This window comes from Aythya ferina (assembly GCF_964211825.1).
Source record: "Aythya ferina genome assembly, chromosome: 21".
NCBI lineage: Eukaryota > Metazoa > Chordata > Aves > Anseriformes > Anatidae > Aythya > Aythya ferina.
Genome location: NC_140319.1, coordinates 4,579,387 through 4,601,271, shown reverse-complemented (window position 1 = coordinate 4,601,271; position 21,885 = coordinate 4,579,387). Strand labels below are relative to the sequence as shown.

The 21,885-nt window shown below is 50.4% G+C and overlaps 1 protein-coding gene across 1 annotated transcript; it reads left to right on the top strand.

Moving 5' to 3' along the window:
* The first annotated feature begins 7,994 nt into the window (after positions 1-7,994).
* On the top strand, positions 7,995-19,896 carry H6PD (hexose-6-phosphate dehydrogenase/glucose 1-dehydrogenase). The gene is made up of 6 exons (XM_084495418.1): positions 7,995-8,009; positions 9,781-9,955; positions 11,092-11,748; positions 12,906-13,023; positions 14,210-14,479; positions 15,140-19,896. Exons 3-6 carry the CDS (start codon positions 11,122-11,124, stop codon positions 16,495-16,497), a joined length of 2,373 nt encoding a protein of 790 aa, XP_084351544.1. The 5' UTR covers positions 7,995-8,009; positions 9,781-9,955; positions 11,092-11,121; the 3' UTR covers positions 16,498-19,896.
* Positions 19,897-21,885: the final 1,989 nt, after the last annotated feature.

Here is a 21,885-nt window from a genome sequence, read left to right as displayed (position 1 = left end):
GGCATAAGTAGTGTCAGACGGGTCCTTGCGCTGAAGTGATGCCGGGGGAGCCCAGAGCTGCTCAGACAGGCAGGGAAAAAAAAGGGGGGGGGGGATGGGGAGTTCAAAAATCTTAAATCCCTGACACTGCAAGAACCCTGATCCTATAGGATTGTGGCTAAAAAGCAAGCGCTCGCTCTCGGCACAGCCTTGTTTCCCGACAAGGTGGAGGCTGAGCCGTTTGATTGCCTGCTGGGTTTTCTCACCTGGTGATGTTGCTCTTAGCAAGGGAAGGAATGAAAAGCAAGTCAGACATCTGCAGAAGCCTCTCTAACAGGCTCTGCTCCCACCTAAGCCAGCCTAAATTTGGGGGGCAGGCTGGAACTTGCTCAGGAGTCAGCACGCCTGCTCAGGCAAACACACGCTGGGGAGATGCAGGGAGAACACACCTGAACTGGGATCAGTAAGGACAGGAGATGTCAAAACACAGGGAGAAATCTCATTCTCCGTGGTATTGCGCTGGGAAAAAAGCACACACCTTACACAAACGTTAAACTAGTCTGATTTCCTTCCTGAGACACAGGACAGTGCAAAGCCTGATCCAAAGACCTACCCCTAACTTCAGCAATGCCACGCTGCCTTCAGCCAGCTCAGGCCCAGGAAAGGTTTTTGCCCTGTGTACAGGAGGCATTTAATTTCTGCCTCTTACTGCTTTGACAGATTGCAGTTCCTCCCTCAACTACTCCGCTGATGAAGCCAGGAGAGGGGTACACCCAATGCAGCTTTTCAGAGCCCTGCTTCACAGTGGATCCAGCCCCCTGTTTTCATTGCAGAGACAATATGCATTGCTCCATTCTCCTCTGTTGCTTGGATGGGAAAGTCAACCCCGTAGCTCAAAAGAAACACTGTCCAGAGAAGAGACTTCACTTTGCATCCTGGAGGTACCAGTTGTAGTGATTTCTGGTCCTGCTGTTCCAGACTCTCCTAAGCGAGACGGAGAAAATCCAAGCTCAAGGTTATCGCGGGATATTTCTGGGGGACACAACTAAACCAGGCAGTATTTGTAATACGTGGGCACAAGCCCTACAGCAAGCTGGCCCTAGAACCAACAGTTGCAGACCGATAGTTTTGAAACACGTTAATTTTTCATCCACATACTCCAATGTACCATAGCAGAATGCCAAGTGTACATCAGGGTCAAACTAAATATATTGTTGCCTTTTGATACCACCCTTGAAAGCTTTTGGATCAAGTTTTCAGATACGCTGATTATCTGCATCCAAAAGAGTCCTGGCGCTGACTGAAAGCCTTTCCCTTCCTTTTCACCACCACTGCTCTTCCATTTGGAGATTAGTTTTGGACTGGGCCACTTACACCTGCCTATCAGTTGCATAACCCAGAAGCACAGGGTACCTGTGAGATGTCCTGCGTGCAGATGGAGATTCACATCCAGCACGCTAGGAGTCATTGAGCCTTAGGATTCAGGGACTGGGTCCTACTCCACTTCTTATACATGCAGCATAAAGCAACGTGCTCAATTCTCCTGGGTTTCCAGCAGAAGGGCAAAGAGACAATGCTGAGTACACAGCCTGGTGTTTGTAGTTACCTATGCCTTGCTGTCAGTATTTACTACTGCATGGCAGAGTTGGCATTAACAGGGAGGAGATCCTGAGTGTAAAGAAGCCCAGGGAAGGCCTTCAGAAAAACCCAAGAGAAAGCTCAAACCAGCAGCAAGAGCCTCCCCTGACTCTCCGACTCTTTTACTGAAATTTTACATGGCACTGCCAAGGCTTTGAAAGTATTGATTTACTGAAGCATTTCACAATACTTCAAGGCCACTCACTCTGCAAGCCAGAAACACATAGTTAATCTGTAGTGGAGAAGATGAGAGAAAGCACAGCTCTAATGAAATAAAGCTCCAATTGCAAGATGCCAAGGAGTGCACCAAACAGCATACATCATCCCAAACCCTGCACCAATTTTCTGCTGCAACACAGCCCATTAATAGAACCATGGCAGCGCGTTTTGGTGCATTTCACTTCATTACAGGAGGACAAAGATATCATAATCAAGAAGGATTTTGCTCTTCAACTTTATCAATCTCCATCTACTCTTAATGTTGCATTCAGATAAGAGCATAGGGGTATCTTTTAGACTTTGCTTTCCCATGCAGCTTTCAGATACTCAGAGACAACCTTTGGCTTTCCTCAGCCGTATTCCTGCAGCTCAGCTCTTCTGAGTGCAGCAGTGCTGGGCTGATCAGCATTTTGACATGCAGTGCAGCACAGCTCCCCTGCTGTACTGTGCTATCAGACGCTGCCTGGGCCACTACTTGTATTAGACCATAAAAGTAGTTCATAGATAGCAGGGTTTTCTTGCCTTGATTAAACTGCTTCCAAAGTCTCCTGGACAGGAGAAATATCCCTACTGCTATGGCTGGGCCTGTGTCACTCAGTAAGAAATCAACACAAGAGGGGACACTGGTGTAAGCGTTGGGCTGTGCTAAGCTCTGCCCAGACTAGGAAGCCTCCATGCAGTCAGAGGTTTCTTCTCATAACAGATGTGCTACTTATATTCTACTCCTTTTGTGATTTATTTTTCTTAAATCTGAAACAATGCTGAATACTAATTAGTCAGGAAACTGATAACCAGCACAATTATATCCAATACTGCTTTCAGAAGGTCAATGTGTAAGTCTTTATCAACCATTCAATATTTACTTCAGTTACCTGAACTATTAAACCCTAACCAAGTACATCTGGGGGATCTTTGGCAGCCCGATGATTACAGTGCTCTATGTGCCAGTTATCTGTCTGTGTTTTACATCACAAGCCACGACGTGTCATTTCTCTGCCACTCAGCCCTGACAAGGCTGGAGAACACCAGCAGACAGCAGACAAAGCATTGCCACGGCACAGCCAGGTCTTCAGAGGTTCGGAGTTTCAGGAAGCACCCCAGAAGCTCTCAGGGACAGCAGACTCAGTGCTTCTTTCTGAAGTATATTCACCCATTAGGATACAGACCCAAAACCACAAGGGCTCTGAATCACAGGGAAAGATGCTTACTCTTATCACCTAGCACAGACAGGAGGGAATCATTTCATCACTAAACTTCCTTTGTTCATTTTAGCAGACAGACTTTAGTCCATTTTCACCATTGATGCCTGCAACAATAGGAATCTGTAGTTACTGTAAGGTATTTTTTTGGGCTTGGACAGCAGATTAAAAGGCAGTCCTTTAGTTGAAGCACAAACACATCCTCGGGAGCCACAGAGGAAGTTGTCTACTACTGAGAGCTCTAAGTGAAACTGCCTCACTTCCTCTGCCCTCATGCACAAGAGGAAGTTAATACTCGCCTACGTTACAATGAAAAAAAAAAAAAACCACAAACACCAACAAACATGTTTAGGCTACAAATTCAGATCTCAATTTCCCTTCTCATTTAGCTCAAGACCAAGCATGGGACTGAAGGCAGCTTGTCCCAGCGCAGGGATCCCTGGGGAAGCTGCCAGCACTTTTTCATCTGATGGCCAAGGTGATGAGAGCATCACTTTGTCAGAACAAAAGGCAGCAAGTAGGCACAGCTTGATTGATCGATCAGCTCGCTTCCAACTCACTTAGAGCATTTGGTGGGGATGAGCTCTCCCCATCCCCACCCCTGACTCCTTTCCCCTTGCACACGGCTGCTGCGGAGCACTCCCGTTGCAGTTGCACCCTGGCTGCTGAGGGATGCAGACCGCATCTGCGCTGCAGCAGTGCAGCATCACTGCCGGGGGACTCGCCCAGTCTCCGTGACAGAGGCTTACAGAGGGGCATTAAATCGTATTTTATCCCCACGACTGCTCGGGGACAGCAGCAGCGAGGTAATTGCATTAGCTAGTAATGCCATTTACTCAAGCCTCGCAGCAAGCCAGCAGTGTGAAGGCACTTCCCTGCCCCACTCGAGCAGCACACCTGTGAGCCATGCACTGGGCATGATTTCTACGGCTTAAAAGCCACAGTTAAAAAAGGAAAGCAGACAAGCAATAGAAACAGGAGCTGTTAGGAGGCAGTATTACTCTAATGCTCTTTCACCTTGGAGTGTCTCAGCTTTATTTGATTATAAGCTCTTTAGGAGCCAAGCTCTCCAGTCAGGACACAGAGCAGCGAGGTCTTTGGGAACATCACCTGCCCTCGCTGCAACAGGGCTCCTGGGAGCAGCACTAGAGCAGCCCTCCAGCCTCTGAGCACAGCTTTGATTAATATCAAATGTTTCCATCCAAACTTCTTCTTAAAGCAGAATTTGGGGATTTCTCTTTCTCAGGGACATCCAAGGCTTTAAGTCAGCACGTTTAATCCCATGCCAACTCCAAGAGCAAGTGCAGCTCCAGGACTCATGAAGCAGGGAAGTCGCTGACCTGCCCCTGTAGCCGTAACAAACCTCTTTTCTCTTACTCTTTCCCACACCAGTTAGGGAACTGCTGTTATGATTTTTACCTTAAATCTGGTTTTCCAGAAGCCAGTTTGATTTTATTTTCTAATAAGAACCCCAGCTGCTACACAGCTGCTCTTTATTGCTTCACAGCAGCCATTAACTGCCTTTCTCAAAATCATAGGAGCTCGATGGTCCAGAACTTCTGAGCTTTCCTGAAGCTCAGCACCCCCAGCCCTAAGGGGGACAAGGCTGCACCAGGCTCTGCAGCAGCATAACCAAGCAGGGCTCCTGCCGTGGGAAGAGGAGCTGATGGAGGATAAAGCATCTCCAGAAATTACTCAATCATTTATAGCCATGTCAGTAGGTCACCAGCAGTAGGCATTTTTGCAGAAGTTAATCAATGGGGCAAATTTCAAGTCTATTTCCAGATGACAGCACCACAAGCTTGTTGTGCTGAAGGATGCCTTAGCTCTACACAGCAGCACCCACACCACGCTAAACCAGGTTTTCTTCTCTGCATCTTGAAACTGGCCAAAAGACAAAGTCCCAGTATATCGAACTCTCATTTTAAATTATTTTCCCCACTCCTAAATAAAAAGCCACTTTCAAAGGCTATACCAAAACACAGCCTTTACCTACAGTGCATGGGTTTGACCTTCTCAACTGAATAAAACACTCCTTTCAGCTTAATGCTTCCTCCTCCACAACACCTCCTTCCCTACAGAACTTTTATTTGCTTGTACAACATCCGGCTCCTTAATACTCCATCCCTTGCTAACAACCTTTTATTTCTTTATTGGCATCACATGTCTCAGCTGTCACACAGGACCTACTTCCCTTCAAGGAGCATGCAGCTGAGCACATCTGAAAAGGCACTGACAAAAGCACACTTTTTCTGACAAAAGTACATTCTGAACCAAACCATCATCCTGATAAAACCTTCCTTGCCCCAAATTATGAGATGTTAGAGCTCCTTAATGAAACAGCTGAGGTATTTTTAACGTGGTCAAAAAACCTATTTTATCTTGCCCTCCAGCTCAGAAATAGCTGCACCGCTTTTTTTTCAGACTAAAAAAAAAAAAAAAAAAGGACTGTATAAAGCAGATCCCTCACATAAAATTTCAGCTTCAATACTTAAACTTTGGCATCGTGTAACTAGTTAGAGACAGGGTCTCTCAACAGAGGATGTTAAACAACTGTCACTACTCCCAGCTTCCAGCTCTATCTGTAATAATAACAGGCTCAAGTGACCAAGACCTCAGCTGTTCGTCTCATTCAGTGTGCCAGAAATATGCAGCAGGGAGATTTGCACTTCAATCATTTCTGCCAGAGTACGTAGCCACCCCTCTTTATTCTTCCAGGGCAGAAAGCAGACTGGAAAGGGGACTCCCATTTGCCTCTTCCCACCGTCTGCTATACCCAGGCTCAGATTAGCTTCTGCAAGCTAAGCAAGCTTTGTCATCAGGCCCTCGATGGGTTAAACACACAGCTATGGGATGTAGCACTGATTCCCCTAAGCTTCTTGCTAAATGCTTCATGTAGTAACATTGCACAGAGTGGTAAGGGGAGATCTCTGGAGCTGGATTATTTTGTCTAGCTGGCTCTTTCAGATGAGTTATTTACCCCCTCACCAAGTTTAATTTGTGAAATTTCATCACTTGAGTTATGCCTGTGATCCACCCTCTGCTGGCTTTCAGAAATAGGGCCACTGCTAGACGCCTTCAGGCTCTACCCAGTGCAAAGCTGCATCAGTGACGTGGTGGGAATCATAAATACACAACGTGAAGCAGGGCAGGCTGCTGTCTCCCTCATCCACAATTTGGACCTGTATCTTGCAGACAAACCTAGGTGCTAACTCTGTCACTCCGACACTTTTGCAATACTATAAAGGGTCTTCATGGGATTGGGCACGCATGCAGAAGGATGGACAAACCTCCAGAACACGATGATAAAGAAGGCTATAGCACCAAGAAGTTATAATGTAAACATAATTCAGAGTTGTATCACAGATAGAAAGCAAGGTTTGTCTTATATGTAACACAACTGCCAGATTGTTGGCCTGAGTAGTAACATATTAAAGATCTGTTCTCAGTCCTGCCAACGTGACTCTGTTTCCCCACCTGTAAATTAGTTGTGGTAAAGGGTGTCTACTTCCATAAAATAATTTGAGACCTTTGAGTGAAAAAGGCAACAGGAAAATTTACGTGCTTAAGTGGATCCAGCTAGGGAAATGATCCCTACGATGTTGTTCACCTGTGTGAATCTGAAGAAAAGAGCTGAGCTCCCGTGAAAGCTTTGCATTGCACCAGGACAGTTTATAAGAGCTCTCTGCTGTGTGCCCCATCGGTTGGGGCATATACACAGAATCATTAACCATCGAATCATTAGGGTTGGAAAATACCTCCAAGATCATCTAGTTTACAGAGTTTTGCTCCTCTCCTCCTTCCCAAAACCCGATGTGTCCAATAGCACTGCCACGCTGAGCTGCAATATGCCCCAGGAGGTCCACGACAGCCTTTGTTTGTTCAGAAAACACGGGACTGGAGGTGTGGGTGCACTTGTGGTCAGAAGGTGGGACACTGCAGTCACGAGCGTTTCAGGACACAAAGCAATGTCGTCTGTAGGTAAACATATGCCTGGCAGTGTGTCCAGGTGGCCAAGAAGGCCGACGGCATCTTGGTTGTGTCAGGAATAGTGCAGCCAGCAGGGCCAGGGAGGTGATCGTCCCCCTGTACTCTGATCTGGTGGGGCTGCACCTCGAGTGCTGGGTTCAGCTTTGGGCCTCTCACTACCAGAAGGACATTGAGGCCATGGAGTGTGTCCAGAGAAGGGCCACGAAGCTGGTGAAGGGCCTGGGACACAAGTCTTGTGAGGGGCAGCTGAGGGAACTGGGGGGGGTTTGGTCTGGAGAAGGCTCAGGGGAGACCTCATTGCTCTCTGCAACTACCTGAAAGGAAGCTGTGGGGAGCTCAGGGTCGGCCTCTTCTCACAGATAACCCATAAGACTAGAGGGTCCTCAAGTTGTGCCAGGGGAGGTTCAAGTTGGAAAATAGGAGACATTTCTTCTCAGAAAGAGCAGTCAGGCATTGGGACGGGTTGCCCGGGGAGGTGGCGGAGTCACCGAACCTGGGGGTGTTCAAGGAAAGGTTGGACGTGGTGCTTGGGGACATGGTGATAGTGGTAGCAGGGTTATGGTTGGACCAAATGATCTTGGAGGTCTTTTCCAACCCTAATGATTCTAGGATTCTATTCTACGAAATCCGGATACATGTAGGCATGTATACGTATAACTAGACCAGCCAGCACAACTGGAGAAAACAGAGAAGTTTTCCTTTGGTTCGTGAAGCTCCTGGCCTCAGAGTGCATCAAGAACCTCTCCAGGGACCTCCTGCACCCCCAAATCCTCTCCAGGCCCCCCAAACCCTCCCAGCACCCCAACCCCTCTCGGCGCCACCATTTCCCTCCCTCCCTCGCGATACAACGCGGAGGGAGCGGCCGCCAACCACAAGCTCCGGGGGGCGGCTCCGAGGCGGGGCGCTGGGGGCTGTGCCGGGCCCGCCCGCAGCCGTTTTGCCGCCGCCGCCGCGCCCCGTTCGCTGCCCGGGGGGGGGCGGGAGGTGAGTGGGGGGCGGCCCCGGAGGGGGGGGGGGGCAGCAACAGGCGGCTTTTGCTGGGCTTCCCCGGGCACCAGGGGGGGCTCGGTGTTGGGACCGGGTTGGATCCACCCTCCGGGACCGGAGGGAGCCCTCTATTGGTTAGGGGGGGGGCTGCGAGCCTGGCTCAGACCCCCCCCCGGTGTCCCTCTCCCCCCCTGTGTCACCCACCCAGAGCCGGGGTTGTGGATGTGGGGTGCCCCAAAAAGCACGGGGGTGGCACCGGGGGGGCGAGCCTGGGGCTGGCAGTGGGGTTGTAGGGTCGCTGGGGGGCTCAGGGTGTCCGTACCCCAAGGGGGGAGCACCCCAGTAAAGCCCCCAGCACCGCTGCCACTGCTGGGGTCACCAGTAAGGTGCCGAGGAGGTCCCCAGGTCTGGCCGTGCATCTCTTCATTGGGTTATTTTTTTATAAGGGGGGGACGCAACGGTACCAAAAAAAGAGAGATTTTCCTCTTTTTTATGCATCGGGGGCTGAAAGTTGCTCCTGGCCAGCTGCAGGGGATGCCCTGGGTGATGCTTCCCCTGTGTTTTATAGGGACAGGGCCCAGGGGTCTCCCCCCTGAAAGCTGATGGAGTTCCCTGTGGTTGGGAAACCTGTAAAGAATAATCCTTTTTAATAGGAATCCTGGCGATTAGGGGCTACGAGGGCAGCAAACAAACAGCCCTGGGTTTGCTGCGCTTCTCCTGGGCGCTCTGTTTTGCAACTGGGAGCGTTGTGAAACCAGTTTCGAGTTGGCTTGGAAATGCATGTGACTGTAGCTGGATTTGCCAGCGAGCCGCTTGGCTAATTCACTCGTTTCCTTGGCTAGGTGGAAAAGAACGGCCTGCCCAAATCCTGCCCTGCCTTGGGAGGCTCCTGCTCTCGGCCGGGGTCTCTGCAGCATCTTGGCACCTGCAGCCCCCCGTGCCCAGCAGGCAGCGTGCCCAACCTGGGTTCCTGGAGCAAAGGTTGCTTAAGCAAGTGTAAATATTACCTTATTGCACTGGGAAACTTGGTCATCTGCACCATAATGCCATAGTAGGGGAAAGAAAACCAAACCTGTGCTTGAGATGATAATTATTTCTAGTGCAGGGAGCCCTGCTTCTGCTCCTGTGCAATCGCCAGCACTGTTTGGTAAGTGGGTGCATGGAGGTTAAATAAAGCGAGGAGGCAGGGCTGGGCAGAGATGAGTGTTAGATTGACAAGCTACAATGTGGAGCTTTGCAGAGGAAGGAGTGGATCCTGGATTCTCACGAGAGGGTGATGTGCCCTGTGGGATCACCCAGGCCCTCTCACCAGCACAGGGTGAGCTGCAGGTGTGCTCAGCTGTTGTGGCATCATCCCTATCCCCGTGCAGAAAAAGGGGAAGGAAAAGGCAGGGAGCACCAGTGCAAACCGACCTTTGAGAGCAGCAGCATGTGAGTGCCATCCTGCTGCCCTACGGGGGCTCATTAAACCCACCCCCTGCTCACCGGGTCGAGGCTGTAGGCTTGGGAAGCTGGGGAATGGGGTCGGGGCTGCTGCCAGGGACATGCATCAGGGTCTTGGTGGCCAAACTCCAGCATGGAGCTGCGCTGGGGTGCATGGCAGAGGAGTCAGGAGTTGCCACAAAGCTCCCACCTTTTGCCTGCTCACAAACAGCAGCCAGAACTTTTAGCACAGGCAGCACGGGTGGGCCGGGAGCCGGGATATTGCTGGCACAGGCAGTCGTATTTTTTCTGCTGTAATTTGGTCTTTTTTCTCATTTACGGTAAGGGAACAACCTGCCTTATCTTGGTTGCAAAATCTGGCTCACCTGACCATTGATCAGTGACTCTGCAGTGCACTCAGTCACAGGAGAAGAGAGATCTGAACCCACAGGGCTGTGAAGAAGACAAGTTTGCAGCTACTTTTGCCTCTGCAGCCTTTGTAAAGCTCCTGTGTTACTCAGGTGAGTGCTGGGGAGAGCAACATAAGAGTTGTTATGACTGGTTCAAGCTGCAGGTAGGGATAAATGTTTAGGATTTCCTTGGTTTAAGTTATCTTCATCCTTTAACTGGTTTAGATTCAGTGTTGATGATGGACTAGTGACTTTTTGGGAGCTTTCCAGTGGGAGAAGCAGTCAGAGCTCATACAGCACCCTTTCTCCAGTCAGGAGATTCTGGATTATTTTTCATGATCTACGATCTTTGCCCTGTTTCTAGATATAAGAACCAGGTGTGTTATTACTCTTAAAAACAGCCTTCTTTCAGATTAGAGAAGCAAAGCTAAATAAGAACAAGGAGAGGGTCTTTTTGGCCAGGGAGACCAGCTGGTGCTGGCTGTAGCAGGGAGCGGGTGCCTACATGCTCTTCTCAGCAGAGCACAAGCCCCACGTTGTCTCCTGGCCGCATACAAAACCATCATGAGACAGCATCTCGACTGGCTCACTTCTAGACTTGATTTTAAGGACTAAACTTCTCCTTCCTCTGTGTTGTTTTATAGGGCCGTTTTGTCTCCGGGTAGCTTGTTAGAACCTAATTCAGCTGTGTTCATGGGAGGGGTGGTGCACACCAGTCATTAGAGCACAGTGCATTGAAGAAGAGCCTGCGAGCTGGAACTGCCAGTGGTCGTGCTTGTCTCTGAGCTGCTGTGACAATATTGACATGAAGCAGTGCCAAGACAGCATAATACCACTTGAGCAAAGTCCCAAACGGGAGGTTGCTGAAAGCAGCAGCCTGAATTTGCCAGCACGTGTTCGATTGTAGCCAGCTCTGAAATTTGCATTAAAATGGATTTCGGTTTCACAATCTAAAGACATTGACATCCCCTCATTAACTCAGCCCTGGGAGCAATTCCTGTGCTACTGAAAGACCTTAGCACGAGCTGTCTTCCAGTTCCTGGTTCGCACAAGGCAGCTGCAGTCTTCTCCAGAGCTCTCGTGCCTACCATGATTCAAATCATGGAGGGGAGAGGGATCGTGGTTGGGTGGAGGATCCAGGCAGAAATCTCAGTTTTGAGCCATGGGAGAGCAGGCACCTTGCGCTGTGTTTTGCAGCGTTATAACATGGATTGACAGATTTTCTTTCTTAATCTTGCCCTCTATAGCGTTACTGGGTGAGCCTCATCTCTCCCAAGATGCTGAGAAGAGTGCTGTGTACCATGTTTTTCATGGGAGCCTTGCCATCGCCAGCCGAGATGTCCCAGGGCCACATCTCCGTGGTCTTGCTGGGAGCCACGGGTGATCTGGCCAAGAAGTATTTGTGGCAGGGCCTCTTCCAGCTCTACATGGACCAAGTGAGCAGTGGCCACAGCTTCACTTTCCACGGGGCTGCGCTGACAGCTCTGGAACCGGGGCAGAAGCTGATGTTTGACGTGCTGAAGAAGCTGGCCTGTCCCCCGGATGAGGCTCCGGACAGATGTGCTGTGCTGAAGGACCAATTCTTGAAGCTGAGCCAGTACCACCAGCTGAAGACCGCCGAGAACTACACTGTGCTCAACAGGGAGATCGAGGTGCTGCTTCGCCAGGAGGGCCTGAAGGAGGCTGGAAGAATCTTCTACTTCTCGGTACCTCCGTTTGCCTACACAGAGATCGCCCGGCACATCAACAGCAGCTGCAGACCCCCTCTGGGTGCCTGGTTGCGTGTGGTGCTGGAGAAACCTTTTGGCCACGACCTGGAGTCGGCCCAGCAGCTGGCTGCAGAGCTGACGAGCTTCTTCAGGGAAGAGGAGATGTACCGGGTGGACCACTACTTGGGCAAGCAGGTAAGCAGCTCGCAGTGCTCAGCCTCCTGCCAGGCTGAGGGACTCGGTGGCTGGGAGAGCGCTGGGTGTCAGCCCTGCATCTGATGGAGGTGTTCCCAAATTCAGGCAGTGCTCCTGGTTGTGTCCCAAGCCTCCGTTTGCTTACAGGGCCTCGTGCTGTTCATGCCCTGTGCTCTGCTGCTGTACATCTTGCAGAGCAGGGGAGATGTGCAGCTGCTGACAAGGTTCTCCTCTCTTGAGGGAAGCCAGAGTGTAGGGACGAGTGGTGTGCGTGCACGAGGGAGAGGTGCAGATTGATCTGGTCTTCTTGCCAAGGTCAGGGCTCTGATTTCGCTGAGTAAGCAACGCCCTTTCCCTCTCTCCGTTCTCCCCTCTCATCACACGCAGGCCTTTCTGCTAGCAGTGGCTTCTGGAAGCGGTTTTCAATGTGATACGATACAGAGCTGATGAGAAGTGAGATTTGTGGGATGCTGGGGAGAAGGATTCCTCCTGTCCTGCACTGCAGGCAGGGTGTGGGGCCTGGCTGCTGCAGGGGCAGCTCGGGACATGCAGCAGCTGCATTGTCCCAGAGGGAGTGCATTCAAGGACGTGCCATCCTTGCCTTAGGGGAACGTAATGCCACATTTTGAGAGCAGCCTGTTCCAGCCGTGGCACCGTGGCCAGGTTTTACTCAGAAAGGTGCATGTCCAGCTGTAAGGAGAGCATCTCTGCCAAGGGGTGGGGGGATTTCTTCCTTGTCTTTTTTCCCTCCCTGAAAACAGATGGCTTTAGAAGTGTAAGCATCTGATCTGATCTGTTTAAGTACTTCAGAGCTGCACGTTAATCCCAGGACGGTCTGACTCAGACCTGTGTCTTTTGAGGGTTATAAACTGAGAGCCTTGTAGTTTGCATTTCAGCCTTTTTCACGTGAAACCTCAAAGTGCTTCAGCAAGGCCTTTAACATATAGTCAGTGGAGACTCCACTGTGTATCATAACAGGCTCCTGCAGATTTTTTTTCTTCTTTCACCCACTCTGCTCTCTGCTACGTGGCATGCCTGCTAGCACTCCAGTGTGGCCACTCACTGGCCACATCCCAGTGCTGGAAGGGGAAGTGAGGAGAAGGTACTGTGGAAATATGGTGAGTTTTTGTTGGATCTTTTGATCTTTCCCTTCACAGGCGGTAGCCCATATCCTGCCTTTTCGAGACCAGAACCAGGAGTTTTTGGATCCCATCTGGAACCGACATCATGTGGAAAGAGTGGAGATTGTCCTGAAGGAGGTTGTGGATGCCAAAGGTTGGTGAAGCAAGCGTACAGAACTGGGGTGAATAGGTGAGAGGGAGAACTGGCAGGCTTACAAATTACAAGAAAGTGGTCCCTGAGCTGGTGTGGAAACAAAAAAATGCAGGTGGATGGTATGCTGCTCCCTGGAAATGGAGAGGGACTGTCTTACACTTCCCTTGTGTGTGTGTTGGCCAGTTTCATTCCCTTCCTCTCAGCACTAAGAGCCTTGCAGAGAGAAAAATCCAAGCCCAGAGTTGCTAGCATGGGTCTCCTGCTGAAGGGCACGGCTGCAATCTCTCCCTGCAATGCTGCAGCATCCGCTCTGCAGTGCTCAGCATAAAGCACTTGGGCTGGACTGCCACCCGCAGCAGTTCTTGGGATGTCAGGCGCCCTCAGTTCTGCAACATCAGGGCTGCTTCTCCACTCCCTTACCCTCCTCTTCTCCCTCCCTCCCACTCCCGCCTCCAGCCACCACAAACTCAATTAATGCAGTTTTACCAAGCTTTGTGTAACCCTTGGTTTGGCAGCCTGGACCTGATTTTGGGAGAGGGAGACACTGCAGAGAGGTCTGGGGGGAACGGTGCCGTTCGTGCGTGGTCCCAGCTGCTCCCTGTGCCCACCCCTTTCCGAACAACTTTGTCATTTTTTATTTGACATCTTCCTTCCCCTGTGCGGCTTCAGCTGCAGCCTGGCTCCCAGCAAGTCTGCAGCATTGATTACACTAATGAATGTGCCTTTGGATTAGAGCAAAGGAGATAAATGTATCAATCAATCGGGGAAGACTACGGCCGTGATGTAGTCTGCAGTGTGCAGCCTGCTGCTGCTGGACTACGGAAAGGCATCTCTGAGTCACTTTCTTAATAAGTGGATTGTCCACCTCCCACACACACACACCCCTGCGTGAGAAGTCAGGCAGGCAGAGCAGCAGGGCTTTGTGCACAAAATTTTGTCTTTCAAGGGCATGGCCCAGCCAGAGCCTCTCAATGACAGAAAACTGGGGGGGAAAGTTTTCTCTCCCCTCCTTCTGGAGGGAGGGGAGAGGCTTGATAGCTTCACAGTAACTGTTGGGCCAAGAGAAGAGAAGAGCAGTGCAAACCAATTTGGTCTTCTCCTCGGCACACACATGACACAAGCAGAGGGCAGGGCAGCAAGGACACCACATCACTTTATCAGTCTCTTCCCTCCTCTTGGTCTGCAGGCCGCACCAGCTTCTACGAGCAGTACGGAGTCATCCGGGATGTGCTGCAGAACCACCTCACCGAGGCCCTGATGTTCCTGACCATGGAGCTCCCGGCCAACCTGAGTAGGACCGAAGAAGTCTTGCAGTGCAAGCTGCAGGCCCTCCGGTCCTTGCGGGGCCTGGAGAAGCACAGTGCTGTGTTGGGTCAGTATCAGGCGTACGCCAGCCACGTGCAGGAGGAACTGAAGAAGGGACAGGAGTACGTCAGCACGACACCAACCTTCGCAGGTGAGATTTTGGGTCTGGGCCCTGGTGAGGGGGAGTAGTCTACAGCCAAGGAGAGCAGGAGATGGGAGTCCTCACTCCGTGATGCTGGACCTCGCTGCTGGCACAGGGTTGTCTCCAGGCATCCATCAGCACGGTGGCCGGGAGCTGTTACAAAATAATGCTGGTGTCATGTCTGGTAATTAGTGATCCTACAGATGGAAAGCATTGCATAAGAGTTAAGCCCCATTATTCTGTGCACTATTTTCAGGAGTGGCCTGTAAACTCCTTCACCTTTTCATAAAGTTGAGTTGCTCTCTGTATCTGGAGGATAAAGCATGGGGAGTTCTCTGGGATTGATAGATGACAAGGCAATCTCTGGCCCTGCTGTGTTTTCTGAACATCAAAGGTTTTGTCTGAATGATATTCATGCTTGGAAACTGGTTTCTTGCGAGATGAAAGGCGGTTAAGCAAGTAGGATACCTGGGAGGAAGCACAGCGGGGTAGCTAAAGAGCAGTTAGTCCTGTGCTGCCATGAAAGAGCAAAATGTGGAGCAAGAGACACAGCAAATGCCAAGATTTCTAAAGAAGGAGAGTGATGGCTAGGTGACAGCTCCCCTCAAATCTGCTTGCTGTTCAGGCTTCAGGCTGAATTTGGTGGCCAAGATCACTTTGTCGTTTCAGGTGTGCTCGTTCAGAGTGACAGCCTGCGTTGGGAAGGGGTCCCTTTCCTCCTCACTTCTGGGAAAGCCCTGGATGAACGGGTAGGTTACGTCCGTGTTCTCTTCAAGAACCGGGCCTACTGCACACAGAGCGAGACGCTGCGGGACGCGGGGCATAGCCAGTGTAAAGCCAAGCAGATCATCTTCTACATCGGACATGGCGCACTCAACACCCCTGCAGTGCTTGTGAGCAGGAACCTTTTCAGGCCTGTCATGCCAAAAAGCAGTTGGAGAGAAGTTGTAGGTCAGCCAGAGCTGCATGTTTTTGGACAACCGTTGTCTGATTACTACGTGTACAGCCCTGTGAAGGAGAGAGATGCGTATTCTGTCCTTATTTCCAACATATACCACGGCAGGAAGGACTTCTTCATCACCACCGAGAACTTGCTGGCCTCCTGGGCCTTCTGGACACCGCTGCTGAACAGCATTTCTCGCCAGCCCCCGCGCCTCTACCCTGGTGGGGTGGAGAACCAGAACCTCTTGGACTTTGAAATGGTGAGCGGGGAGCTGGCGTTCACGGCGGCAGAGCCGGTGGAACTGCTGCACCCCGACAGGTCGATGCCAAGTGATTTCAAGACAATCCAGTCCAAATTTCGGCAAAGCCCCTTGGTGTCAATGTGGTCTGAGGACCTGATTTCCCAGCTGGCTTCTGATGTTGAGAAGGCAGCAAACAGGGCTGTGGCAGGCTCTGGGCAGTTCCACCTGGCTTTGTCTGGTGGCTCAAGCCCCGTGGCCCTATTCCAGCGGCTGGCAAGGCACCATTATGCCTTCCCTTGGAGGCACACCCACATCTGGCTGGTGGATGAGCGCTGCGTCCCACTCACTGACCCGGAGTCCAACTTCTTCAGCGTGCACAGCCACCTCCTGCAGAGCATCAGGGTGCCTTACTTCAACGTCCACCCCATGCCCGTGCACCTGAACCAGCGGCTCTGCGTGGAAGAGGATGGAGGCACGGAGCTTTATGCCAAGGAGATCGCGGCCCTGGTGGCCAATTCCAGTTTTGATCTGGTGCTGCTGGGGCTGGGCACTGACGGGCACACCGCCTCGCTCTTCCCCGACTCTGAAAACGGCCTGGAAGGGACTCGGGCCGTGGTGCTGACAGAAAGCCCTGTCAAACCTCACCAAAGGATGAGCTTCAGCCTGTCCCTCATCAACAAAGCCAGGCAGGTGTTCGTGCTGGTTATGGGGAAGGGCAAGCACGATATCACCACCCAGATCAGCAGGGTGGGCCGGCAGCCAAGGAAGTGGCCTATCTCGGGTGTCAGCCCCAGCTCTGGCCAGCTGGTGTGGTATGTGGATTATGAAGCTCTGCTTGGGTGATGTCCTCCGTGTCCCTCCTCCCTCATCTGCCTGGATTTTCCTACGCAACGTCCATGTTTCCCTGTTGCCAGCAGCAGCTTCATCTCTGACGGGCTCCTCTAACCTTCTGGGAAATCGGTGGCCTGTAGTGCCTCTGACATTTGAGCTCAGCTCAGTGTGTAGAGCTAAGCAGGAGTCCAGGCAGCATTGCTGGCTCTGCCAGACTCAGACTGTGACTTTGGACACGTTACCTCACCTTGAAGTGCCTCAGTTTCCCCTCTCAGGACTTTATTAACGTTGAACTACCTCGCAGGCACAACGGGAGACTCGTTATATTAAGTAACTGCCAATTCTTTTTTTGTTGTTGGTTTTTGATTCTCAGGTTCGAAGACAGTAATGACATCTCCGTCCTCTGCCCAGCTCTGCCTGGGACAGTCCTGGCCTCAGCAAAATGAGTCTCATGTGCACATGGGTCTACAGTCTTGTCCGTGCAGCCCGTCGTGGTGTCAGCCAGCCACTGGCCTTGGCTGGGCTCTCTTGGAGCTTCTGTGGCTTGTGGCCCCTAAATGCTGACACCGATTTGTGAACTCGCTGTACTCCTGGGTCTTCACCAATTGCCAAGCAGCAGGGTTTGAGCCTACACACAGTAATTTGCTGCTTTCCTTAAGTGGATAGCTGGTATCGTGGGGGATGGAGAAGGAAACCACACTGCTTCTTAGGCTGTTAGAATAATGGGGGCAGGCTGAGGAACATGGCAGTTCCCAAAGCTGTTATTTGCCTGCAGTGCAATAATTACTGAGGGAAAAGCTTGTTGTTCAGGGTAGTTGTTTGTGTTTAGCCAGCAAAGGAATGGTCTTTTCTTTAACTGTCCTCTCTCTTTGTTTCATTCTCCGAAACAATTTTTCTCTGTCCACAGAACTGAAGCTCACAGTGCCATTCAGAGGCTTATACAATTTCTGTGGGAGGCAGCTTTAAAAACTACCCATGTGTCCCTCTTGACAGCACACATTAAGGTAGTTATGGTGTTTGGGGATGGTGGTGTTGGAGTTTCAGCTCAAGGACGCTGACTTACAAGGAGAGGGAATTTTCTCCGAACATCTATTTTGGGCACACAGAACTAACATGCTGCATCTCTGTGTAGACAGGACAAGGTTAAGTGATTATAGAAATGTACAGTGCAGCTGCTCACAGGGTTGGAGACATCCAGTTCTACCTAGAGACCCTGCTCTTTCCATCTTAATTTTTACTTTCCCTACCACAAACAAAGGCTCTCTCTGCTTTCATGATATCCCCAAGTACTCCGTGACCTTCTCTAATGGGTAAGTTGCCACAGCAAGCCAGAGTGCAGCTTGTAGAAAGGAAATCAAGATGGGAGAACGTGGGCTGATGATCCACATGGAGGCTTGGCGACAAACCTGCTCATATGGAGTGGCCCCAGAAGGAAACTGGAGCGTGGCTGTGGTCCTGGCTCCCAGCAGCAAGGATGCTGCATAGGAGCAGAGGCTATTTCCAAAGGGATCTTTGCCTTCCTCCTGGGAATGCTGGACCTGCTTCCACAGAGAAGGAGCTGCTGGATGGCTTGGGGGTGACTCAGGGACTGAGGTGCTGACACGAGATGGCGCCCCGACCCCAAGGAGCAGCAGTGAGCTGTGTGGGCTGGGGTGGTGCCAGGCCTGGCCACACTTCCAGGCCCCTGAGGTTAAGTAGGGTCCTCAGGAGCTGGGCCTGGTGACCCTTCACGGACCTGCAAGTCTGCAGGATGGGTTAGGATGGGGACTTTGTTTTAGACAGCTGAACATTGGCCTCAAATCCCCTGCTCAGGGGATCTGAATCCTAGTGGTGAGGATGCAAATGAAGGTGCAAACAGCTGCTGTGGCCTGGCAGCACGTGAAGCAAGGTGGACAGGTCCATCCAGCCTGTGCTCCTCCCAGGGTCACTGCATGGGAAAGGATGGGGCTTGTGGTGGTGTGGCTGCCACAAAAGCTCACATGGAGAAGAGAAATGAGTGCCTGAACTGGTCTGGTCTGGCAGAGGGGGACGGCTGGTTATCCATTTTTACGTGTGTGCTCATGAATAAGTTCACTGCTGCCTGTTTCTCAGTTGCAGGCAGGCTTAACTACCAGCACAAACACCCAAGGGTGAAAAAAAATCGCAGGGGAAGAAGGTGGCATGGAAAAGCAGGAGGAAGGCGAGCACTGCAGGCTCCTTGGAGCAGGACTTGCTGGATAAGTGGGGTCTGGAATAAGAGCACGCGCCTGAGGAGTTAACTGCAATAACTCTTCTGGAATAACTCTTCTTGTAGACGAGTGCTAGCAGACACTGGCTCCGAAATATACCACAGTGGCTGAAACAGCTGTGCAGAGGAAGATGTTTTAGGTCTGGTATGTCCATAAATTTAAACAGCATTTTTCTTCTTTAAACAAAAGTAGCCATGTAAACCTCAATCTGGTTCTTGGGTGTTTGAGGTGAGGGAACAAGTTTTAAGGAAAAACTGACCTACGTGAGAATAAGCTTATTCTTACATGTGACAGTTTGTTCCTACCTTACAGATAACTGTGGCATTGGTATTTTCATGTTTCTGCACACTATTTTTAATAATGGTCCAGCACCTTTTGAAATAAACACTTTTTAAAACAAAACAAACAAAAAAAGGGGGTTATTTGCACTCTTAAACAAGCTTTTTCTTTTTTCCTCAGAGAGCAGCTGTTCTTTACAGCAAAAAAATAGGGTTCCTTTAGGAAGTCTCTAATAGATCACCCCCAAATTTGTCCTGGATTTTATGAAAACCCAGTTAAAACGGCCATGTTTTCCTCAGTGAACATAGCTGACTGGGTTGTTTGTGTTTTTCTAGCACAGTATATTTATTTTTTTTCCTCAGACATTCCTTTGAAACTCTTTAATACTTAGCATTTGCCAAATGAGAAATAAATATTTTGTAACGTATAAAAATTGTGACTGGTACAGGGAGAGACTGCGGATGGGAAGAAGGGTGAAATTATTAACAAATCTGTTGGAGAAGAATGGTAGAAATCCACTGGGCTGTAGGCCAGGGAAGCAGTGCTATTTTTATTTTGTAAAAGCTATTAATAGGAGGTGTGCACCTTCTTGAGAGCTTGAGTATTAACCTTTCTTTGCAGAAGCAAGTCCATGGAGTAACTACTTATTGTCTGTTTCCCTTAAGTGATTATTGATAACAAGTTTTTTTTTTTTTTTTTAATGGCAAATAATTTCTTCATTACATTCCTGTAATTCAATGGTGTGATATTTACTGTTTTACAGAAAACTTAACACTGGAATTCACTTTTTCTCACTTTTATAAATCGAGCTGTAAAATCGTATTTTTCCATGAGTAAATTTTGTGATTCCTTTTGTTTTGTGCAATGAATAGAGGATTATATTTATAAAAATATTTTTTAACAATAGTGTGTTTTAATTTCTTTCAAAGATTGGTGGTTATTCTGTGGGTTTGTTCCTCCCCTCTTCTTTTTGGTGAATGAAGCTCTAGTGGTACAAAGATGACAATGCTGAATTTTCTGTAGTTTAGAACCAGGAGCCAAAAATATTATTTCATACTGATCCCTGAGTCTTTTTGGTGTGTGCATCACCTGAACACCAGGGCTTCTCAGAGCAACCAAAGCCCTTTCCAGGTGGAATCGCTCAGCACAGCGCCGGGTGCTGGAATAGCAGCCCTGATGGCACCTTGGGTAAGTCTCTGTTGCATTTCCATAGATACTATCATCATAGTACAGAGCTGCTTAATAACATAAACTTTGTAAAGCCATAGTTTTAAGTAATTGACTCAAGATCTGCCAGCTGCAACGATGCTGCTGAACTCCAGCAGGATGCTGGCGTCACATGCGGGGCCATGTCTCCTGTTTGGCCAGATCCATCCCACTCCCCAGGCAAAGGAAACCTCACCTGGCGCCACCCCGACACAAAACACACAGGCACGATGTGTGCCCTGGGCAAGGGAAGCTAGCAATTCTGTCCCCCTGCCCTGGGGCAGTAGGTGAGGCCTCATTCCCCTTCCCTGACAAGAAGATTTAAATCAGATGTTTTCCTGCTGATGCACAAAGGCTCCTTCCTCCGGCTGCAGTTGAAACACGAGGCTGTCTGCAGACTCCTGTGGGTTTTCAGTGGAGTCTCTGGGCTGCTAACGTAGCAGGATTTCTGAAGCACCGAGCCATGGGGGTGTTTTCAGTGTGCAAATCCTCTCCAGTGCTCTCAGGGATGTCTGGGTGCATTGCTATGGCATGTGTATGGCACTCCCAGATGCTGTTCAGGAGTGATGCTGAACAGCCCATGCATTTGGAGATGATGTGCAGGTGAGGAGGCTTGCCAGTCATGTCACAGGGCTGTGACAATGTTGTCCTACCCAGGTCAGAAATGTTTTAATGCTAGTTTAGAGGGAGTTTTGTTCTATTTCAGAGATCCTTGCATGTCAGTGAAGAGAGAGACTCCGAGCAGTTACAGCATCACTGAATCCTCCCCAGACACAGCGAGCAGGGGCAGGAGTCTTCATGCTTTTCAAAACAAAAATTTTTGGTGCTGTGCTTGACATTTCCTTTGGCTACAGTTAAGGGCAACCCTTGGAAGGATTTGTGCCTGCCTTATCAGGGATTTGTTTTACTGCCATCCTTACAACCAGGTGACCTTAAAAGGGGCACTGAGGGAGACGGTGGAGGGGGTGAAAAACACGACATTTCAGGAGGCAGAGCGATCCCGAGGCAAGCTGCCTCGTGAGATGTCTGTGGGTAATGTGAATCGATGCAGCTCGCTCCAGCCGCTCCCCTGCAGAGGGCTGGCACGCCGTCCTGTAGCAATGCAGCACTGGGCTCTCCCGCCAGCATCGCTGCAGACTGCGCCCGGCCGTGCCCTCGCGCTGCTCCCTGCGGCGGGACACGCTGGCTCTGTTTGACAAATTGCTCTACCGAGAGGAATTTCCCGCAGAAACTATGTCCTGGTGGCGCTCCGAGCAGACATCGCCTCATTTTTTCCTTAAACAGGGCTCCCTTTTTGTATAGGCATCTCCTTATCCACAAAACAATCTGGGGCTTGTGTGAAGGGCGTTTGGCTCTGAGCGGTGCTGCTGAAACGAGACCTGCGCACACAGAGGCAAACTGTCGAGCAGGTTCTCTTTGGTGGATCCCAGCCTATTTTTAACAGGGTTTGGATGATTTTTTGTACGTTGCTTTTCTTACATCGGGCGTATTTTATGAGCTGACATAGTACTGTGTGCTTGAAGATTCGGGGGAGCTCCCCCCTGCTGCCTGCAGAAAGGAAAAGGAGTGGGAGATGGAGGGGATGTGGGAGATAAGATTTGTGTCCCTGGCTGAGCCAGGGGACATGGACATGGGGGACTGGGGCTGCAGCTGGCACCACACAGCTTACCTTCCCTGAAGGAGGGAA

Bases quoted from the DNA above. Each gene is read 5' to 3' on its own strand.
- H6PD (XM_084495418.1), top strand. From the start codon at position 11,122: ATGCTGAGAAGAGTGCTGTGTACCATGTTTTTCATGGGAGCCTTGCCA. The intron at 11,749-12,905 runs GTAAGCAGCTCG...TTCCCTTCACAG, and splicing joins ACCACTACTTGGGCAAGCAG to GCGGTAGCCCATATCCTGCC. The intron at 13,024-14,209 runs GTTGGTGAAGCA...CTTGGTCTGCAG, and splicing joins GGAGGTTGTGGATGCCAAAG to GCCGCACCAGCTTCTACGAG.